We start from the raw sequence: 16,827 nt of genomic DNA on the forward strand, positions 1-16,827 counted from the left end.
AAGTCAAATTTGACACCTGACAGGCCGGCAACCGAAGGCCGTGCGTTGCCTGTGGGCAGTGGGCAGGCTGTGGGCCTGGAGCACCCAGTGCCCTGCTTTCAGCCAGGACAGGCGTCACGTCCCCCCCAGCAGCTGTCAGGGTGCCGCGTTTTGGGCCTGGGGGTGCAGCAGGAGCTGGGGGGGGCCAGAGCCAGGACAGGCCAAGCAGACCCCACCTGGCCAAAGGGGTATTCCGTACCATCCGGTGGTGAGGGATTTGTTTTTGTCAAGGACAAGGTCTGCGTGACTGCTAATCACAACAGGTGGGGTTGTTTTCGTGCAGTTGTTTGGCTGAGTGCTTTTGCCTGATAATCCTGTGTGAGACGCTGTCTGCCCCCGTTAAGATCACTCGAAAAGTGAGGCTATTCGGGCACTAAAATGGAGCATGATCTGGCCGGACTGGTGTCTGTCGTGCTTGTGGCCGTGCTTCCTGTGACAATCTGGGGTCATGCTGAGCAATTCCAGGGGGGCTGGGCAGAGAATAGACCAACCCCCATCTCTCTACAGCCTCCTTTAAGGTACCTCTAGAGCAATAAGGTCACCCCTGAGCTTCCCATATCCAGGCTGCACAACCCCAGCTCCCCCAGCTGCTCCTCATAAGATTTGTTCTCCAGCCTCCTCACCGTGGGTCCCTTCCAACTCGGGATATTCTTGGATTCTGTGAAAGAAAGTCAAGCAACCGACAAACCGTGCTGTGTGCCCAGCAGGGGCACTCCTGCCTGGGGACTGCCCAGCACCGTGAACAAAACCCCAGCTTCGCTGAGAGCCTCGCCTCAGCCCATTACTGGCTACGGAATGGCTCTCACGCAGGGAAAGCACGTGCAGAAACGCTTTATTTTATTGAAAAAGAAGAGAAGGTGAGGGGCGAAGGGGTGCGCAGGGGGCCCTCACCCTGCGGCGCTCCGTCCCTGTGTGCTTCCAGTGCCGTCCCCGGCAGGACGCCAGGGTGGGGGCACCACAGGGGTCACCAGCCGGGGGGGCTTTCCCCCTCGGTCACCACGGCACCCCCGGGACCCCCTCCCGCATCACAGCTCGGGGGCGTCGGGCTGGCCCTGGGGGAGTGGCAGCCGGAGCTCGGTGTCGTGGCGGACGACGGAGAAGAGGCCGACGACGGCGAGCAGCGCCAGCAGCATGAGGCCGCAGCAGGCGGAGAAGATGCTGCGGGTGCCGGGCCCGTGGTCGGCGCCGTGCAGAAGCAGCAGCCCCAGGCAGGCCAGCAGGTTGAGCGGGACACGGCACCAGTTCGTCACCCCCGGCCGGTCCTTCTCCGGGATCGCCTTTGTGAGAAACAAAGCCATGTTTTTTTGCAGTAGAGAATTCCTTATCTGTGCCCCAGGGGAGTTGTGGAGTTATAACATGGAGAAGCAGAGAAGCAGAAGCAGATAAGTGGACAGTGGAAGACCTCGCTGTTCCAAAATAAGGTGGAAGCTTGAGACAAACAGGATGAGCAGCATGGGAACAGTGAAACAAAGATCCTAAGTTCTCCAAACGTAGGAAAGGAGAAATGCAAGGGTTGAAAACAAGAAAAATGGTAGATGTATGGTATAGAGGAGTGTCAAGCAGCTTGTGAACCTGCGGTACTCAGCCACGAGGAAACAGGGGAGGTAATGGGGTATCGGGGAATAGGGAATAAAAGGTTAGGCTTTGTTAACTAAAATGCACTCCTAATTGGCAGGACAGCCACCGCTGCAAGCGCAAATAAAATAGCTGCACAGAAGAGCCTGTCTGAAGAAAATGATTTGAGATTTTTCTCGCACCTTGCGCCGCAGGAAGCCCATGGCAGGGAAGTAGAGCCCACAGGAGAGCTCGAGGAGCAGGAAGGCCACAAAGGACTCGGCTGGACTCTCCTGGCTGGGGTTGGTGGAGAAGGCGAGCATGAAGAGGGAGAAAAAGCCCACGAGGACGGAGAGCGAGAGCACGTGGACGGGCTGCAGGCGGTACCTCGGGGACACGGCCAGGCGGTACAGCGAGGCGCCCACCATGCTGGCCGCCATGAAGCTGGAGAAGACGATGCCCAGCGGTGGCCCGTGGGGGTCCAGCACGGGCGTCCAGAGGAAGACGAAGATGTAGATGACGCTCTCGAAGAGCGCCTGGACGGTGCCCAGCAGCAGCACACGCCGGTCCGCCACCAGGCGCCGCAGGCCGTCTGCGCAGCTCTTGGCGAGCGCCCGCTTCTTGCCGTAGTTCTCGTCCCAGTCCTTCAAGGCCACGGCGCCCGCCAGCACCAGCAGCGGGATGGACGCCACGAAGGGCGCCACCGGGCCCAGCCCCAGCCACTCGGCCGCAGCGTTGGCCACCACCCCGGCCCCCACGGCCAGCACGTGGTTCCAGAAGGCCGCCTGCGAGAAGGTGGCAGGCACCCACTCCGCCGGGAAATCGTGGTGCTCCACGTGCTCGTGGACGTACCAGGCCTCGAAGGCGCAGAAGAGCAGCGCCGTGGACAGCCCGCCCAGCACCCTGCCCGCCGCCAGCACCAGGTAGTCGCGGGACAGCTTGGTGAGGCAGCAGGCCGAGTAGGTCAGCGAGAAGAGCACGCACGACGCCCGGCGGCCCAGCGCGTCCACCAGCGAGGCGGCCACGGGCCCGAAGAGGACGCTGGAGGCGAAGCCGCAGACGTACAGCACGGCGATCTGCGTCTCCACGAAGCCGTAGTGCTGGTACAGCTTGTACAGGTACGGCCCCTGCAGCCAGTCGGCAGCCAGCGCGGGCAGGTAGCCGCGCAGGAAACCCCGCTGGAAGCGGGCAAAAGCCGGGTTGGCGCCGGGGGGGGTGGCAGCGGCGGGGGGGTGCGAGCGGCGGGCGGCCAGCTCCAGCCCCAGCGCCGCCGCCAGCAGCAGGGCGAGGGCGGTGTAGGCGGCGAGCAGCATGGCGCGCCCGGCCCCGCGGGCATCCCGGGGGTGGCTGCAGGGTGTGGGGGGAGAACAAAGTTGGGGGGGCAAAGTGGGTGATGGGGAACCCCCCTGGGATGGGCAGGGGGCTGGGGGGCCATAGGAGGAGGCCCCGGCCTGGGCACACGGTGCCCCCCCCCCCACCCTCCGCACCCCTGGGTGGCTGCGGGACTGAGCCCCGCACCCCCTGCTGCCCCCCCCCGCCCTATGGACCCTCCCCCAAGCCCCCCTCCCTATGCACGCCCCTGCTGCCCCACCCCAAACACCAACCCGCTGCCCCCTCCACCCCAAAGGCCCCCCCCACACCGTTCACCCCCTCCATGCCCCTCCCCGGCCCCGCCTTCCCACCCCGTGCACCCCCCGGCCCCCTCATACACAGCCTCCCATTGACCCCGCCCCACAGAGCCCCCCCAGGGCCCCCCCCAGAGCCCTTAACCCCCCAGCCCCCCCGCAACCCTCCTAAAGTACCCCAGGGCCCCCCCCCAAAACCACCAGAGCCCCCCCCCGCCCCCCTTCACCTGCCCCTCTGCGGGGGGGGGGAGCGGCCGCGCACCCGGCGCCTCTCACGCACCCGCTACCGCTTGGCGCCGGCCGCCTCCGTGGGCGCCGCCATCTTGGCGTGCGTCACATGACCAGGGCCCCGATCCCGCCCCGCCCGCAGTGGGTGATGCTGGGTGGCCGTGCGCATGCGCGGGCTCAAGGAAGGGGGCGAGCCGCTCGCCGCGCGCGCCACGTGGCCGCCAGGTCACGTGGCATGAGATCACGTGGCAGCGCTCAGGGACTGTCGGAGGCGCTCGGCTCCGTTCGGCTCCACTCGGGGTCGCTCGGCACCGCCCGCCCCTCCTGGGCCTGGTGTAACTGCCCCTCCTGGTGTAACTGCCCCCCCTGGTGTAACTGCCCCCCCTCCTGGTGTAACTGCCCCTCCTGGTGTAACTGCCCCCCCTCCTGGTGTAACTGCCCCCCCTGGTGTAACTGCCCCTCCTGGTGTAACTGCCCCCCCTCCTGGTGTAACTGCCCCCCCTGGTGTAACTGCCCCTCCTGGTGTAACTGCCCCGACCTGGTGTAACTGCCCCCCCTCCTGGTGTAACTGCCCCTCCTGGTGTAACTGCCCCCCCTGGTGTAACTGCCCCCCCTCCTGGTGTAACTGCCCCTCCTGGTGTAACTGCCCCCCCTCCTGGTGTAACTGCCCCTCCTGGTGTAACTGCCCCCCCTCCTGGTGTAACTGCCCCCCCTGGTGTAACTGCCCCTCCTGGTGTAACTGCCCCTCCTGGTGTAACTGCCCCCCCTCCTGGTGTAACTGCCCCCCCTGGTGTAACTGCCCCTCCTGGTGTAACTGCCCCGACCTGGTGTAACTGCCCCCCCTCCTGGTGTAACTGCCCCTCCTGGTGTAACTGCCCCGACCTGGTGTAACTGCCCCCCCTCCTGGTGTAACTGCCCCCCCTCCTGGTGTAACTGCCCCTCCTGGTGTAACTGCCCCCCCTCCTGGTGTAACTGCCCCTCCTGGTGTAACTGCCCCGACCTGGTGTAACTGCCCCCCCTCCTGGTGTAACTGCCCCTCCTGGTGTAACTGCCCCTCCTGGTGTAACTGCCCCGACCTGGTGTAACTGCCTCCCCTCCTGGTGTAACTGCCCCTCCTGGTGTAACTGCCCCGACCTGGTGTAACTGCCCCCCCTGGTGTAACTGCCCCCCATCCTGGTGTAACTGCCCCGACCTGGTGTAACTGCCCCGACCTGGTGTAACTGCCCCCCCTCCTGGTGTAACTGCCCTGACCTGGTGTAACTGCCCTGACCTGGTGTAACTGCCCTCCTCCTGGTGTAACTGCCCCCCTCCTGGTGTAACTGCCCTGACCTGGTGTAACTGCCCCCTCCTGGTGTAACTGCCCCCCTCCTGGTGTAACTGCCCTGACCTGGTGTAACTGCCCCCCCTCCTGGTGTAACTGCCCCCCTCCTGGTGTAACTGCCCCCTCCTGGTGTAACTGCCCCCCTCCTGGTGTAACTGCCCTGACCTGGTGTAACTGCCCCGACCTGGTGTAACTGCCCCCCTCCTGGTGTAACTGCCCCGACCTGGTGTAACTGCCCTCCTCCTGGTGTAACTGCCCCCAACCTGGTGTAACTGCCCACCCTCTTGGTGTAACTACCCCCAACCTGGTGTAACTGCCCTCCTCCTGGTGTAACTGCCCCCCCCCGGGGGCAAACACCTTGCACAGTTGTCCCAGCCCCCACACAATTGCCCCATGCCCTGTGCAGTCGCCCCCAGCTCTCCTCACCCCCCAACCCCGTGCAAACGCCCCCCCCTTGCACGCCCTCCACCCCCCCGCCCTGCCCGTGCCTCAGTTTCCCCCGCACTCACCGGGGTCCCGGGGGGGGGTCCCCGCGCCCCCTCACTTGATGCTGAGCCGCGGGCGGCAGGGCGGGGGGGGGCACCCGAGGGGGCAGCGGGGGCAGGCTGCGGGGAGGGGGCAGCAGGGAGGAGGGCGGCAGGGGGGGGGGCAACAAGGGGGGCGGCAGCAGGTGGGGGTGGCACCAGGGGGGGTGACAAGGGAGGCAGCAAGGCGACGGGCAGCCCGGGGGGGGCAGCAGGGGGGGTGGCAGCAGAGGGGGGGGCAGCAGCAGGGGGGGGGGCAGCAGGGGGGGTGGCAGCAGAGTGGGGGGCAGCAGGGGGGGGGGCAGCAGGGGGCGACGGGACACGGGGGGGGGCAGCAGGGGGGGTGACAAGGGGGGTGGCAGGGGGCTGAGCAGGGGGGGCAGCAGGGGGGGCGCACTGGGGGGGACAGGGGGGCTGCGGAGCCGCTGGCCGCGCCACGCCAGCCCCATGGCGCTGCCCCCCCTGCCGGTGGGGTATTTATAGCCTAAAGCCGGCTCAGCCGGGGGGGGGGGGGGGGGGCAAGGGGGGGGGTTCACGTGGGCGCTCCCACGCGTGCACGGGGCCGGGGGGAGGCAGCGGCACCCCCCCAGCCCCGTCACGGGGGATGGGGGGGACATCGGGGTGGGGGGACACGGGGCATGGGGGGGGCACGGGGACCTGGGACCGGGACACTCGCCCACGCCCGACCCCCCCCCGGGCACGCGGCTGCCGCTGTTGCACACGCGTGTGCAAGGCGCGTGGCTGACGCCCCTCCTCCCCCTCCTCGCGGGGCCTCGGGTAGGGGGGGGGATGGGGGGGACCCCCCCGAAGGGAGGGGGGGGCGATGTGGTCATGGAAACAATTTGGGTTGGAGCCGCCCGAGCTCAATGGGGGCTTTGTTCGTGCTGCGGCGCCAGGGCCCCCGGGCCGGGAGGTGCCGCCGGCCCCCCCCCAGCTCTGCGGCGTGCCACGCCTCGGCGGGCCCCCGGGGGGGGCGTGTAAAGGCGTGCAACGCCGTGTAAAGCCGTGCAAAGGCACGCGATGCCGTGCGAGCCGTGCAAAGCTGTGCAAAACCGCTCACAACGCCGTGCGGAGCCGTGCGTGGCCGTGCAACGTGGTGCAATGCCACGTGAAGCCCTGCAGCGCTTTGCAACGCGGCGTGAAATGCCGTGCAAAGCCCCGCCGTGCCGTGCAAAGCGGAGCAAAGCCGTGCAAAAGCTGTGCAAAGCCACAGCTGCCCGTGCAGCACCAGGCCCCGTGGGGCCGTGCTGAGCTGAGCCGGGCAGCACCGGGGGGGGGGGGGCTCCGTGGGGGGCAGCCCCCAAGCAGATTGCGGCTGCACTGCCCCTGGGTACCCGGGGGGGTGAGGAGGGTGAGGGGGGGCTGCTGGTGCCGGGGTCACACCTGGTGTGTGTGCAACGTGCAGAGAGCACACACACTGCAAGGCACGGCAGGGGTGTGCACACGCTTGTGCGTGATCACATGCGTGTGCATTGCTCTGTGTGTGTGGTCCTGCACAGCTGCACGCTCACGCATGGTGATGCACATGTGCAGCATCGTGCATTGTGTGGCCTTGCATGTGGGCATGCTTGCACACTCGTGCGTGCCCACACGGGCTCCTGCGGGCTCACAGACGTGCACCCTCACTTCTGCACTACCACCAGAGTGCAAAGCCTTGCACACATCCATGCCCCCACACTTGTGCACCATCCTCACACACATGTGGCCTTGCACACCCATGCACACTCACGGACCTGTGCATGGTCTGGCATGTGCATGAGCTTGCACACTCTCGCGCACACCCCCCCAGCCCCACAAGGCCTCGTGCGAGGTCCTGTGCCCCCCGACGTCCCCTGGCCATGGGCGTAGGGCCCGGTGCACGCGCAGGCCGGCGTGACAGCCCGTGCCCCAGCGTGCCCCGTGTCCCGTGGTGCCCTGGGAGCGCCCGGGGCCCTTGGCGTGCCGCCTGTGTCCCGTCGTGCCCTGGGAGTGCCGCGGGCGTTGGCGGCACTCCCGGCTTCCCAGCGTGCTCCAGGGCGGGGCAGCGTGAGCAGGGAGGCCTCGCACGCGCGTGTGCAAGGGGCCTGCTGCAGCTCCACCCCCCCCGACCTGACTGTAGCTGGTGTGCAAAGCCTCACATGTGCACAGGTTGCACCAAGCCCTCGTGAAACCTGTGCAACACCTTTGGCACACGCCCCTTGCACTAACTCACGCCCGTGTTGCACTTCTGCAGAAACACCTTCCTCGTGCAAGCCTTGCACGCCCCTGGGCCCCTTGCACGGAGCCCTGCCATCCGCTGCCTCCAGGGTGGCCCTGTGCAAAGGCGTGCAAAGTGCAGGAGCGTGCAAGGCCGTGCACGGGGAGGGGGCGTGTCCCAGTGCCCCTTATCCATGGGTAGGGTTAACCGGGGCCCCTGCCCGGGGCCTTTAATTGGGGCCTTTAATTAATTGGGGCCTTTAACTGGGGACTCGGGGGGGGGCACTGCAGGACCCCGTGTCCCACCCCACGTCCCCGTGCCCCCATCCCCGTGCCACACACCGTGTCCCCCCCCCCCCGGCCCCCTGCCCCCTTGTCCCGTGTCCCCCTGTCCCCGGCTCCCCCTGACCCCCCGGCCCCATCCCTGCCCCCCCTTTTACCCCGGCCCCCCCCGGCCCCTCCCCATCGCCGCCCCCCCGCCCGTCCCGTCCCATCCCCGTGCCCCCCCGTGTCCCCCGCTCCCCCCGCCCGTCCCGTCCCGGATTCCCCGTGTCCCCCCCGCTCCCCCCCGTCCCGGTGCCCCCGCCCCGCCCCGCCCCCCCCCGGGGCGGTCTCTCCGCGGCTCCGCCGTGGCGGGGCCGGGGCCGAGCGGGGCCGCGCCCGGTGCCGGTGCCCGGGGCCCGGTGGCGGCGGGGCGGGGCCGCTCGGCGGTGCCCGGTGCCCGGTGCCCGTTGGCGCTGTCCCGGTCCCGGTCCGGCCCCGGCCCCGATGCTGGGCTGCCTGGGGGCGCTGCCGGCCCCGCGCCGGCTCCACGACGTCACCAACCGGCGGGGAGCGCTGCCGGGGGGGCGCCTCGGTGAGCGGGGGGGGCCGGGGGGGGGCTGGGGGGGGCGGCGGGACGGGGAGGGGGGGGCAGGGGGAGCGGGGGGGGGTGGGGGGCAGTGGGGGGGGAGTGGGAGTGGGGGGCTGACGGGGGACGAGGGGGAGTCGGGGGCTGTGAGTGGGAAGTGCGGGGGGGGGGAGGGGGGGTGAGGGTGCGTGTGACAGTGGGACTGGGAGTGGGGGGGTGAGGCTGGGCGTGGAGGGGGGGTAAGGGTGGGGGAGGGCGTGAGCGGGTGGGGGGGAGCGGGAGTGAGCGCACGGAGTGGGGGGGGTGAGCAGGGGGTGGGGGGGAGCGGGGGGGAGTGGGGGGGACAGGGTAAGGATGGGGGGGAGTGGGGGTGACGGGGGGGGGAGCGTGAAAATGACAGCGAGGGTGGGGGGGGAGTGAGGGAGTGAGGGTGAGCGAGGGGGTGAGTGTGTAAGGATGGGGGTGAGTGTGTAAGGATGGGGGTGAGTGACTGAGCGGGGCTGTGGGGGGTGTGAGGGGGGGGTGAACAAGTGTGTGTGGGTACGAGCCCGTGAGTGAGGGCGAGTGTGAGCTGGGAGTGGGAGTGCGAGAGCGTGTGCAGGTGGGCGGCTACACGTGAGTGAGGCCATAGGTGTGCAACAGGGCGAGGGTGTGCGGTGGTGTGAGTGTGCAACGCCGTGAGTGTGATGGTGCACGAATGTGTGATGGTGAGCGACGGTGTGAGTGTGCAATGGTGCACGAGTGCGTGTGGCTGAGCCGTGCTGGCTGCGGGTGTGCGTGCGTGTGTGCGTGTGCGTGTGCGTGTGCGTGCCGGGCGTGTGGGCGTGAGCGAGCGTGCCAGCGGTGCCCGTGAGACGCAGCCGGGGTGTGTGGGTGTGACAGCACCACGTGGGGGGCGGGCTGCGTGCCTGGGGGGGGGGGTGAGTGTGCAAGTGGGGGGGTCAAGTGTGCAAGCACAGGGGGTGAGCGTGCAAACGCCGTGGGGCACTGGGTGAGCTCGGGGGGGGGGAGTGCACATCTGTGGGCGTGCATGGGGGCAGCACGTGTGCAAGGTGGGTGAGCAAATCCGTGCGGGGGTGTTCACAGCCCCGAGGGGGGCACCCCCCCTCCCGTGTGCCCCCCCCCATGTCCCAGGGGTGCCCAGACTGGGGGGGGGGGGGGGTGAGATTTGTGCCTGGCTGGTTTTGGGGGGGGTCACGGAGCCCCGGCTTTGGGGGGGTAACAGGGGGGGCTGGGGGAGCTGGGGAGATTTTGCGGGGGGGGGGGTCCCATTGCTGCCCTCCCCCCAGAAAAAAAAATCCCAGCCCCACTCATTCTGGGGAACACGGCGCTGTTTTGTGTTGTTGTTTGTTTTTTTTTTTTTGGTGGGAGGGGGGCTCGGGGCTGGGCCCCCCCCCGCTCCATGGGCAGGGCCCCCCCCCCCGCCCAACTGGTTCCAGTCCCGCACTGGAAGCCGCCCAGTGCTGGCCGTCCGCCGGCTCCATGTGGCACTTAACCCCTGCGGGGCCGCCCCAAAACGTGCTGCCCCCCCCGGACACCCCCCCAGAGGTGTGGGGGGTGGGGGTCCGCCCGTTTCCCCCCCCCCCCCCGTTTTAATATTCGCTCCCACCCAAATCACCAACTGGCTCTGTGCTCCATGTGCTGGGGGGGATCCTGCTTAATCCCGGCCCCCCCCCCCCAAAAAAAAAATAGCACAACGGGGCGTGCCCCCCCCGGGGGGGGGCAGGTTTCGGGGTGTGAGCGCCTGCCTTGTCCCCCCCCCTCCGAAAAAAAAAAATAATCACAGCATCCACAAAAAGGGGAAAAAATGCTGCTGCCTTCGGGGGGGGGGGAAACTGAGGCAGGGTGGAGGAGATGGGGGGGGCCGGGGGGGCACCCAGATATTTCGGGAGGTGCCGGGGGGGGGCCTTTGGGGTGCCCCCCTCACCCGATTCCCCCCCCGGCCGTGCGGCGCCTGCGCGGGGCGGCGCTGGGTGTGGTGCGTGCCTGTGGTTGTGGCGGGGGGGGGGCAGGGGGGGGCCAGCGGCTGGGGATCGGCAAACAACCCCCCCCCTAAAAAAAACACCCCCATAAAACCTCTCTAAGAGCCCCCTCCCAAAAAAAAAACACCCCCCCAAAAATAAAAAAAACAAAAAAGTCCACCCCCAACTCCCCCCAACCCCCCACAAAGACCCCCCCAAAAAAAAACACCTCCCCCCCGAAAAAACACCCCCCCAATGCCCCATCACCCCCCCACCCCCCTTCTCGCCCCCCCCCGCACCCAGCTGGGAGCGTTTTGGGGCCCGCTGGCCCCGGGCAGGAATTTCCTCAATTTCAGCAATTTCGCCTTTTTATATTTTTTTTTTCCCTTAAAAAAACCGCCGGCCCCCCCGCTGCCCCCCCCTGCTTGCGCACAAGGGGCCGCGCCCAGACGCAAGCGGGAAAAAAACTGACCCCCCCTAAAAAAAATAACAAGTGCCCCCCCCTGGGTGCAGGGGGATTGGGGGGGGCACAGGGACAGGGTGACATGGGGGGGGGTACACTGTGACACCCCCCCCCGCGTTCTTTCCACAAGGGGGGGTGGCACTGCCTGGGGATCCCCCTGTCCCCCCCCCATCTGTCCCCTCCCTCTTTACCCCTCGCCCCCCTCCATCTCCCACTGTGTGTGGGGGGGGGGCACGCCCCCCCTCTAGGGCCTGTGCCCCCCCCAAAGTGCTGCCACCCCCCCCGGCTTGTTCCTCAGTTTCCCTTTGAAGCAAGCAGGACACTGAGGGGGGGGGGGGGGGGGGGCAAAAATCCCACCCGCAGGGGCGCTGTGTGAGTGTGTGTGGGGGGGGGGGGCTCAGCCAGCACCATGCTGACCCCCCACCGTGTCCCCGTGTCCCCCCAAAAGGCTTGGAGGCGCCGCGCAGCCCCCCCCCGGAGATGGTGCCCGGCTCCCCCCCTCGCCGCCGCCCCCGCCCCGCGTCTACAAGCCCTGCTTCGTCTGCAGCGACAAGTCCTCGGGGTACCACTACGGCGTCAGCTCCTGCGAGGGCTGCAAGGTGAGGGGGGGGCACACCCCCGCACGGACACCCCCCCCCCCCCCCAGGCTCCTGACCCCCCCGCAGGGCTTTTTCCGCCGCAGCATCCAGAAGAACATGGTGTACACGTGCCACCGCGACGGCCGCTGCCACATCAACAAGGCCACGCGCAACCGCTGCCAGTCCTGCCGCCTGCAGAAGTGCTTCGACGTCGGCATGTCCAAGGAGGGTGCGTGGGGCGGGGGGGCACCTAAATCAGAAACCCCCCCCCCAAAAAAGCTGGGACACCCCCGCTCCGCACCCCCCCCCCTGCGGCTTTCCTCCCCCCTGCTCTGCCATCCCCAGGGTGGGGTCGGGGGGGTTGGTTCTTTATTTATTTATTTATTGGGGGGGGGGGAGGGACGTGGCTTTTTTTTTATTTTGGGGGGGGTGTACTGTACTGAGGGGGGTGCCTTGGTAGCCCCCCCCCCCCCCCCCCAGGCCACGCTGTGCTATATGTGGATATCCTGCTGCTGGCACATCCTGTCCCCGCGACCCCCAAGGGCGGGGGGAGGAAACGCAGCCTGGGGACGGGGTGGGAATGGGGGCACCCCGCGACCCCCCCCCCAACCCCCCCCCTCCCCAAAGAAAACCCCCACCTCTGTTACCCCCAGCAGTCACACCACACCGGGGTGGGCGCGCTGGGGGGTCCTGCCGTGCCCCACAGCCCACCCCATAGCATCACCACGCCCCCCCCGCGTGTCCCCCCCCCTTCACCGCATGTCCCCCCCCCCGCAGCCGTGCGCAATGACCGCAACAAGAAGAAGAAGGAGGCACGGGGGGGGGCGGAGGCGGCCGGGCGCGAGCTGAGCCCGGCGCTGGAGGAGCTGATCCAGAGGGTGCGCAGGCGCACACCGAGACCTTCCCCTCGCTCTGCCAGCTGGGCAAGTACACCACGGTGAGCCCCCGCCGCCCTGGGGGGGGGCAGCGGGTGGGGGGCCCTCCCCCGGTAACCCCGTGCCCCCCCCGGTAACCCCACGCCCACCTCTGGTGACCCCATGCCCATCCCCAGTAACCTCGTGCCCACCCCTGGTGGCCCCGGAGCACCGCGTGCAGCCAGAGCCGGGGATGCAGGGGGGGGGCAGTGACCCCCAACTGGTGACCCCCTCCCTGGTGACCCCCCCCAGAACTCGAGCGCGGAGCACCGCGTGCAGCTGGACCTGGGGCTGTGGGACAAGTTCAGCGAGCTGGCCACCAAGTGCATCATCAAGATCGTGGAGTTCGCCAAGCGCCTGCCCGGCTTCACCGCGCTCACCATCGCCGACCAGATCACGCTGCTCAAGGCCGCCTGCCTCGACATCCTGGTGCGGGGGGGCGGGGGGGCATGGGAATCAGCGGGGGAGGGGGGTGGGGGTGGGGAGGGGGGTGGGCGCTGCCCCCCCCCAGTTCCCCGTCCCACAGATGCTGCGGATCTGCACGCGCTGCACCAGGGGGGTGTGCGATGAAGGGGTTTTTTTTTGGGGGATGTCAGCGCTGACCCCCCCCATTCCTCCTCCCCCCAGAGGCTGCAGATCTGCTCATGCTGTGCCGGGGGGGGGGTGTGCAATGGGGGGGTGTTTTTTGGGGGGGGTGTCGGCACCGACCCTCCCGCATGCTGTTGGGATGTGCACGCGCTGCACCGGCGGGGGCCGTGCAGTGGAGTGTTGGTTTCTTTTTGGGGGGTGTCAGCGCTGACCCCCCCGCTCCCCCCCCCCAGATGCTGCGGATCTGCACGCGCTACACCCCGGAGCAGGACACGATGACGTTCTCGGACGGGCTGACGCTGACGCGCACGCAGATGCACAACGCCGGCTTCGGGCCCCTCACCGACCTCGTCTTCGCCTTCGCCGGGCAGCTGCTGCCCCTGGGCATGGACGACACCGAGACCGGGCTGCTCAGCGCCATCTGCCTCATCTGCGGCGGTGCGGGGGGGTCAGGGGGGGGCTGAGGGGATGGGGGGGGGGTCGCAGGGGGCCGGGGGTCACAGGGTCTCAGGGGGTGTGGGGGCTGTGGGGGTTACAGTGAGCTGCAGGGGGTGTGGGGGGGCGAGGGGGGGCACGGGGGGCTGCAAGGGGGGGGAAGTCGGGGGTTGGGAGGGGCTGAAGGGGTCCCAGGGAGGCTGGGGGGGCTGGAGGGGTCACAGAGGTGTGGGGGGCTGCGGGGGAGGTCACGGGGGGTCAGGGGGTGTGGGGGGTGAGGGGGGCTGGGCGGCGGGGGGGGGCTCAGGGGTGTTGAGGTGAGATGAGGGGGGGGGGCTGGGGGTTGTGGGGCGCGGTCCTGCAGGACACGGCCGTTTTTTTTTTCGGGGGGGGGTTGGGGAGGGGGTCCTGACGCCCCCCCCCCCCCCCCCCCCCAGACCGCATGGACCTGGAGGAGCCGCAGAAGGTGGAGCGGCTGCAGGAGCCGCTGCTGGAGGCGCTGCGGGTGTACGCGCGGCGGCGGCGGCCCCGCGAGCCCCACATGTTCCCCCGCATGCTGATGAAAATCACCGACCTGCGCGGCATCAGCACCAAGGGTGCGCGGGGGGGGGGGGGGCGCGGGGGGGGCACCGGGGGGGGGGGGGGTAGTGTGGGGGGCGGTGTGGGGGTATGGGGGAGTAGTGGGCGGGCCGGGGCGGAGGCACGGGAGGGCAATGGGGGGGGCCACGGGGGGGCAGGGGGGTGGAGAAGTGGGGGGGGGGGGTTGGGGGGAGTTTTGGGGGGGCTCACAAGGAGCCCGTGGGGTTGGGGGAAAGCTCCCGAGGGGGGGGGGGGTGTCCCGGTGCGGGGGGGTGACACAGCCGATTTGTGGGGGGGGGGGCAGGTGCGGAGCGCGCCATCACGCTGAAGATGGAGATCCCGGGCCCGATGCCCCCCCTGATCCGCGAGATGCTGGAGAACCCCGAGATGTTCGAGGAGGAGGCGCCACCCCCCCCGCCCCCCCCCCGCGGACCACGCCGCCCCCCCCGGCCCCCTGCCTCGCCCTAAGCTGGGGGGCGGAGGGAGGGTGCCCACCGCTTCCCGCCTCCCCCCATACAACACAGCCGCTGGGGGGGCGGGAGGGGGGCACGGTGTCCCCCCCATTCCCCCCCCCCAACAAAAGAAAACTTTTTGCAAGGGTGGGGCTCCAGAGACTGACGGAGCCAGGCCCCGTGGCGCAGCCGTTGCCTTAAGCTGGGGGGGTCCGGGGGGGCCCCCCCAAACCTCAGCTTCATGCCAAAGGCCCCCCCCCACCAACCCCCCCCTCCCATGCTTCAGGAGGTGCTTAAAGGAGGGGGCAACAATGGACAGAAATCGCCCCCCCCCCATTAACGACCGGCACCCCTAGGAGTGCTGTGTGCCCCCCCCCACCGTGCCCCCCCCTAAAAAAACAGGGGGGGGTGCAGCCAGGACTTTATTTATTCGTGTCTAGGAAGACAAAATGAGACAGGGTGGATTTGGGGGGGGGACCCTGCTTCCCCCCCCGGGGGGTGCTGTTTGGGGAGGGGGTGCAGAAGATAGGACTCGCCCCCCCCAGCTGTACCGGGGGGGAGCATTTTATTTGCTGGGTTATTTTATATAAAAGTGGTGGTTGGGGGGGGGGGAGCTGCTTGTGGGTTTTGCTTTTTCTATGCTGTTGGGGTGGGGGGCCCCAAAATCTCCCCCCCTTGTCTTTGCCCCCCACCCCCCCCCCTCGGGCACACAACACTACAGAGACAAAGATGGGGGCGTGCGGTTCCCCCCCCCCCCCCGAGTGGGGGGTTCGAAGCCATATAGACCCTGATGCTGTGGGGGGGGGCCCTGCCCCGTGCCCCCCCCCCTTCCCAAATCCCTCCCAGGGCAGCTTTACAAGGGGGGGAGGGGGCCCCCAATTGCCCCCGGGACCAAATTGTTCCCCCCCCCGATGTCTGTTACCCCCAGCCTGGCTGGGTGTGTGGGGGGGTGCCCCTGCCCTCCCCCTCCCCCCCCAGCGCTGGACCCGCCCCCCTCCCACGCCCCCCTCCACATAGTTTTGGGGGTGCAGGGCTGGCTGGGGGGCCCGTTACACTACACGGGGGGTGCCCCCCCCCGGGGCAGCACTTTTCTCCGTTATTTATTCCTTTGCGTTTACACCGGGCCCCCCCCAAACCCCCAGACAATGGAGGGGAGGGTCCCGGGGGGGGGGGTTTCCCCCCCTCCCCCCCACCCCGCTGTCGTCGCCCCCGGTGCCCGAGCTGCCCCCCCCGCCGCGGGGGGGGGCCCCGCAGCCATGTTTACAGCTCGCCCCGCCCCCCCCCCGGGGGGGCCACGGGGCTTTTCTATTTTTGCAAAATAAAGAAATGGAAACGAGGGGGGCGGCGTGCTCCTTGGGGACCCCCCCGGGGGGGTGGGGGGGGCACGGGACACGCCACGGGGCGGGGGGGGGGCACCAAGGGGATAACGGGGCACTGTGCGGGGGTGGGGGGCAGAATAACGGGAGGGCAGTGGGGGGGACCTCAAATAATGGGGGACAATGACAGCCCCCCCCAGAGTAATTGGAGACACCCGAGACAATGGGGACCCCCCTAGGTAATGGCCCCCCCCCGGGTGATGAGGGGGGACAGCAGGGGGGGACCAGGGGTAGTGGGGGGCAGTGGAGGGACCCCCCCGGGGTAATGGGGGGGTTCCTGGGAGCAAGGGGTGCACCCCCCGGATAATGGGGGACACCTGGGGACAATGGGATTCCCCCGATGTGATGGGGGGCACCTGGGGACAGCCCCCCCCCCGCTAACTCCTTCCTGGGGACAAGGGGACGCCCCGTGGGACGGGGGGGGGACACCTGAGACCACCCTCCGGGACAAGGCGGGGACACGGTGCCCCCCTCCCACACATCACCCCCCCCACCGGCCCCCCCGCCTTTTATTCCCCCTCCCCCGGCCGGTGGCTGCTGGGCCCGGGGTGGCCGCGGGGGGGCGACACCGGCACGGGCTGCGCTGCCCCCCCCATGACCCCCCGTGACCCCCCCCATGACCCCGTAGTGACCCCCCCGTGAACCCCCCGAGCGCCCGCCCCCCCCCCCCGCAGCCCTCCCCTAGGGGGCAGGATGCGGCCCCCCCCCGCCCCGCCCCGCCCTGCCCCGCCCCGGGGGGGGCCCCGCAGCCGCTGCCTCCTCCTGCAGCACCGGGACCATGGGGCGGCCGGGGGGGCTCCTGCTGCTGCCGCTGCTGCTGGCGGCCCCGGGGGGGGCAGGTAAGGTGGGGGGGGGATGAGAGGATGGGGACCCCCCCCCGGGACCCCCCTGACCCCCCGGCCTGCCGCAGGCTCCTGCCAGCCGCAGCCCACCTGCGAGGAGTGCATCCGCTCACACCCCCGCTGCGCCTGGTGCGAGGAGCCGGTGAGTGAGACCCCCCCCCCGGGCCCCTCCCCCCCGAGAACCCCCCCGAGACCCCCCCCCGGGACCCCCAGGGCATCCCCGCGGGGGGGCTCACCCCCAACTCTCACCTGCCCCCTTGGGGAATGGGGAACCCCGTGTCCTGGGGGGGGGCAATGTCCTGGGGGGGTCCCTGCGTGCTGGG

The 16,827-nt window shown here is 69.3% G+C and overlaps 3 protein-coding genes across 5 annotated transcripts; 1 reads left to right on the plus strand and 2 right to left on the minus strand.

The window, feature by feature from the left end:
• Positions 1-854: 854 nt before the first annotated feature.
• Positions 855-3,638, minus strand: MFSD5 (major facilitator superfamily domain containing 5). Of its 3 annotated transcripts, XM_072031848.1 has the most exons (4): positions 3,499-3,638; positions 1,981-2,940; positions 1,797-1,890; positions 855-1,316 (listed from the first exon to the last, which is right to left on the minus strand). In XM_072031848.1, exons 2-4 carry the CDS (start codon positions 2,904-2,906, stop codon positions 1,065-1,067), a joined length of 1,272 nt encoding a protein of 423 aa, XP_071887949.1. In that variant the 5' UTR covers positions 2,907-2,940; positions 3,499-3,638; the 3' UTR covers positions 855-1,064. The 3 variants fall into 3 exon arrangements, with proteins under 3 accessions (XP_071887949.1, XP_071887948.1, XP_038028621.2); XM_072031847.1 differs by having other exon boundaries at positions 1,797-2,940; XM_038172693.2 differs by lacking the exon at positions 3,499-3,638 and having other exon boundaries at positions 1,797-3,179.
• Positions 2,648-6,980, minus strand: LOC140000885 (uncharacterized). Its single transcript, XM_072031899.1, has 4 exons — positions 6,918-6,980; positions 3,985-4,628; positions 3,446-3,794; positions 2,648-2,771 (listed from the first exon to the last, which is right to left on the minus strand). The coding sequence occupies exons 1-3, from the start codon at positions 6,978-6,980 to the stop codon at positions 3,491-3,493; spliced, it is 1,011 nt and encodes a 336-aa protein (XP_071888000.1). The 3' UTR covers positions 2,648-2,771; positions 3,446-3,490.
• Positions 6,981-8,081: 1,101 nt separating this feature from the next.
• Positions 8,082-15,623, plus strand: RARG (retinoic acid receptor gamma). Its single transcript, XM_072031872.1, is given in 9 exon segments — positions 8,082-8,322; positions 11,189-11,339; positions 11,406-11,547; positions 12,096-12,200; positions 12,203-12,255; positions 12,485-12,661; positions 13,054-13,258; positions 13,693-13,851; positions 14,139-15,623. Coding segments are annotated over 7 exon segments (975 nt in total). The 5' UTR covers positions 8,082-8,322; positions 11,189-11,339; positions 11,406-11,435; the 3' UTR covers positions 14,303-15,623.
• The last annotated feature ends 1,204 nt before the right edge of the window (positions 15,624-16,827 follow it).

The sequence above is a fragment of the Anas platyrhynchos genome, chromosome 34, assembly GCF_047663525.1.
Source record: "Anas platyrhynchos isolate ZD024472 breed Pekin duck chromosome 34, IASCAAS_PekinDuck_T2T, whole genome shotgun sequence".
Classification (NCBI taxonomy): Eukaryota; Metazoa; Chordata; class Aves; order Anseriformes; family Anatidae; genus Anas; species Anas platyrhynchos.